At 41.0% G+C, this 3,571-nt stretch overlaps 1 protein-coding gene across 1 annotated transcript in view; it reads right to left on the bottom strand.

The window, feature by feature from the left end:
* Positions 1-269: 269 nt before the first annotated feature.
* Positions 270-3,571, bottom strand: part of trpm4a (transient receptor potential cation channel, subfamily M, member 4a) — a 57,202-nt gene continuing 53,900 nt past the window's right edge. Inside the window, exons 29-30 of the mRNA XM_046866604.1 lie at positions 2,266-2,359; positions 270-1,388 (exon numbers count right to left, since the gene is read on the bottom strand). Of these exons, the coding sequence (XP_046722560.1) occupies positions 1,360-1,388; positions 2,266-2,359 (123 nt within the window). The 3' untranslated portion in view covers positions 270-1,359. The remainder of the gene's footprint in view (positions 1,389-2,265; positions 2,360-3,571) is intronic.

Genomic DNA, 3,571 nt, shown 5'->3' with positions numbered 1-3,571 from the left:
CCTCCTCCTCCTCACCTCCTCTCTCTCTCTCTCTCTGAGTCGAGTTGCACGGCTCACTCTGGAGATTTGACCCACATATTTAACTACAGCGTGATCAGACCTGAAGTTGTGAAAACCAAGTCCGATCAGTTAATGACGGTTTCCTGTGTGTGTTAGAAGAGCGTTCAGGTTCTCGCAGACTCGTAGCTCTGCACTCGGGCGTTTTCGTCTCTCACTGCACGCTATATATGGAGGAAAAGGTCAGAGTTCAGGGACTTGGAGCTGCTTAGTTGTGATTAGAGGAACTTTTATTTCAGCCATGATGAACAAAATAACAATTTATAATAAGAATTTGTGGAAACAAACTGGTGCAATCATCTAAACAACTTGGAATTTTTTTTGATTGAACAGAACAAATATTTAATGGAGATATTTTGGGAAAAAAGGAGTACAGAAGGTCCTGGAAAACATCTCCAATTTCAATGAGAATTAACACACGTGTGCAATGAATAGAATTAAACAAAACAAATGAATCCTTTGCATTGAGTTGCAATGGACCAAAATTCCTGTGTTGCTCTTTAGCATTAAAGTTAGCAGTGGTCTGGAAGGCAGCAGCAGCAGTTTCTCTGATCCACAGTCAGTGAAGATGAGAACCTGATCTGGTTTGGCCCTCAGTCTTCCCATGTAAGGCTCCTGTGAGACCACGACTTGGAATCAAATGATCGCCCTTCAGACCACAGGGAGGGGTCACGAGCCACAGCACCGGGAAAGGCCAAGAACCGGATTACAGAATACACACACATGCGCATACACACACACGCACACACGCATGCACACACACGTACACACACACACGCACACACACGTAGCCTAACAATCAAATAAAAATAAAAATTTATTTATGAAAATAAAAACTAATAGTAAAAACAACAGAAATAAAAAAACAATAATTTTAAAAAGACCCTTAAAATCACATTCAGATTAAAAACAGATTATAAAACTTTACATTTCACCCAAAACTCTGTCAATTACTGACTCTACTATAATCTACAAAAACATCACATACAAACCATTCGTTTAAAAAAAAAGAGCTGAAATAGAAAAGAGGAAATCTGGTGGTTTGTACAGAACTGTTCTAAAATGATCAGGAACGCTGAGTGTTAAAACACTGAAATGCAAGAGAGTGTGAAACATGTTTCTCTCCCACAAACACAACTACCAGGGTTCTGTTTTTTATACAGAAAGGGAGAATTCTTCATCATCATCATCATCATCATCATCATCATCATGAGCAGCAGCAGCAGCTCCAACTGACACTTTTGCATAAATGGAATTCCAGAAGCTCATTTGGTTTGGAGACTCATCTGGTTGATGGTTCTCTCAGGAGTGAGGAGTCGGTGGACTCGAGTCTGAAACACAAAATAAAGACACGTCAAACCCGAGGTGTGGCTTTACATCAACTTTATCAACATCTTTTTCATGAATTTAAATCCTTCCTCACATCCAGCAGATTCGGATCCCAGATCTCCATAAACTGTGTAACCTGTAAACCTGCGTTGCCCACGGTTACAAAAGATATAGGCTGAATTGATCCACCTCACTCCCTAACGTCCTTAATCATCTCATCATCTCCTCTGCTTTCACGTTTCATCCTCAGTTCTGGCTTCTGAACTCCTTCATTTGGAGAACATTCCTCCTCTAGAGCATCTCCTCAACTCTAAATGACTAATTCTTTTTTTAAATAATCTCAGATGTGTTTCCTCGGGTTTTCCTCCTCCCCTAAACTCTCATAACAATAAAAAAACTACTATAATAACTCCTAATTAAGCAAAAGTTTGTACACCCTCACTGAAACCCATAAGTCGTGCGATAAGAAACGGTCCACATTTATTGATCATTTCAGTGGAATCGATTGTGATGATGATGATGATGATGATGTTCCTGGAGCTCGAGTGTGTGAAAGAAGAGAACACGTCTGTGCGAGGTGTGTATTGTACATGTGTGTATGTGCCGAGGCAGCAGAGCCGTGGTGTTCTTATTGCAGTCATCTATAGCCATGCTGAATATAAATCAGTTCCAGGAGCCTTCAGGAGCTGAGCTTCAGCAATGTGCAGATACAAGGCTGATCTAAATAAAGCCCAACTCTGTTAAGTCACTGAGAAACCTAAACCCTGAGACGCTGTCTCAGTAAGACGGATCGAGCACAGTTGCAGAGAAAGAGTGAGATTGGACGGAGTGTGTGTGTGTGTGTGTGTGTGTGTGTGTGTGTGTGGAATGGAAGGGCACCTCGGTGGACAGGGGGCCGACGGTTATGCTTGATCAGGTCGCTCTGCACCAGTTCCTCTATTATCCACGAGAGGGAGCTAGAGCAGTACTCCAGCTAGAAAACAACAATATTCCGATAAATGAAATGATCAGCACTCAGGGTCATGTGACCCTGATGGACCTTGTACATGATTTTAAAAAATGTTCAAGTATAGGCCACGCCCACTTCTGGTTTAAATCCAAACACAGATCTAAATATTTTCACCACTAAACAGATGCAGATAATAGCATAATGTTACTCCCTTAAGATATAAATACATCATATGTTCAAAAGTATGTGCACCCCTAACCATCACACCCATATGCTTTCTTTACTCTAATATTAACTTCCACCCTTCTGGAAGGCTTTTCACTAGATTTGGGGGTTGAGGATTTGGGGGTTGAGGATTTGGGGGATGAGGATTTGGGGATTGTTATTAACAAGGGCATTAGTGAGATCAGACACTGATTTTATCACAGGTAAGGAGTCTTCAGTTCAAGTTCACATATAAGGTGTGTATATAGGTGGGGTTATAAGTGGGGTTGAGGAGGACAGTGCTTCTTTTCCAAACTTCTTCAACAACCAGGTCTTTATGTAATTTGATGTGTACACAGCAGCGTCCCCATGCTGGACCAGGGTCTGTGAATCTTAGTTCTTAGGGAAATTTTAACACTAGAGTTCAATACAATTGTGTGTTTACATACTTTTGGCTGTATTTTGTGTATAATAAAACACTATGCACCAAACTCAGTAATGTAACGCCCTTAAAGATCCTTTGACCAAACAAATCTATAAATGTCCAGATGTTCTACTATGTTCTCAGTAAAAAACACCTTCCTTAGTATAAAGAACAGCTTCACACTCTCAGCATCTGAACACATCGATCCAAACATTCAGCTGAAATATTTTGCTGTGTCTCTTATAAAACTCACTAAAGATGTTCTTCACTATTTGGATGTTTCTTAGCAGGTGGTTATATGATAGATGTCACACCAGACGTCTGTCTGCTCTCTAAATAACACTAACAGATGATCCAAATTGCATTGATGATGCAATTTGGATCATCATCTTGTACGGTGAAGTCGCTTCCAATCAGCTGCAGTCCAGACAGAACTGCACGGTGCTGAAGTGTGGACTGGGAGCCACGTTGGTTCACTTTCACTTTTATGGAATCTTCACTGCTCCAAAACCATTAAACCTTCACCTGCATGTGTGTGGGGGTGAGGGAGTCTAATCACATCTTCTCTCCTGTTCTCCTTCTTACACACATTCTCCTGGTAGACACAA

Source organism: Silurus meridionalis, chromosome 14, assembly GCF_014805685.1.
Source record: "Silurus meridionalis isolate SWU-2019-XX chromosome 14, ASM1480568v1, whole genome shotgun sequence".
NCBI classification, from domain to species: domain Eukaryota; kingdom Metazoa; phylum Chordata; class Actinopteri; order Siluriformes; family Siluridae; genus Silurus; species Silurus meridionalis.
The sequence above is the reverse complement of the archived record's forward strand: the minus strand, read 5'-3'. Positions and strand labels throughout refer to the sequence as shown.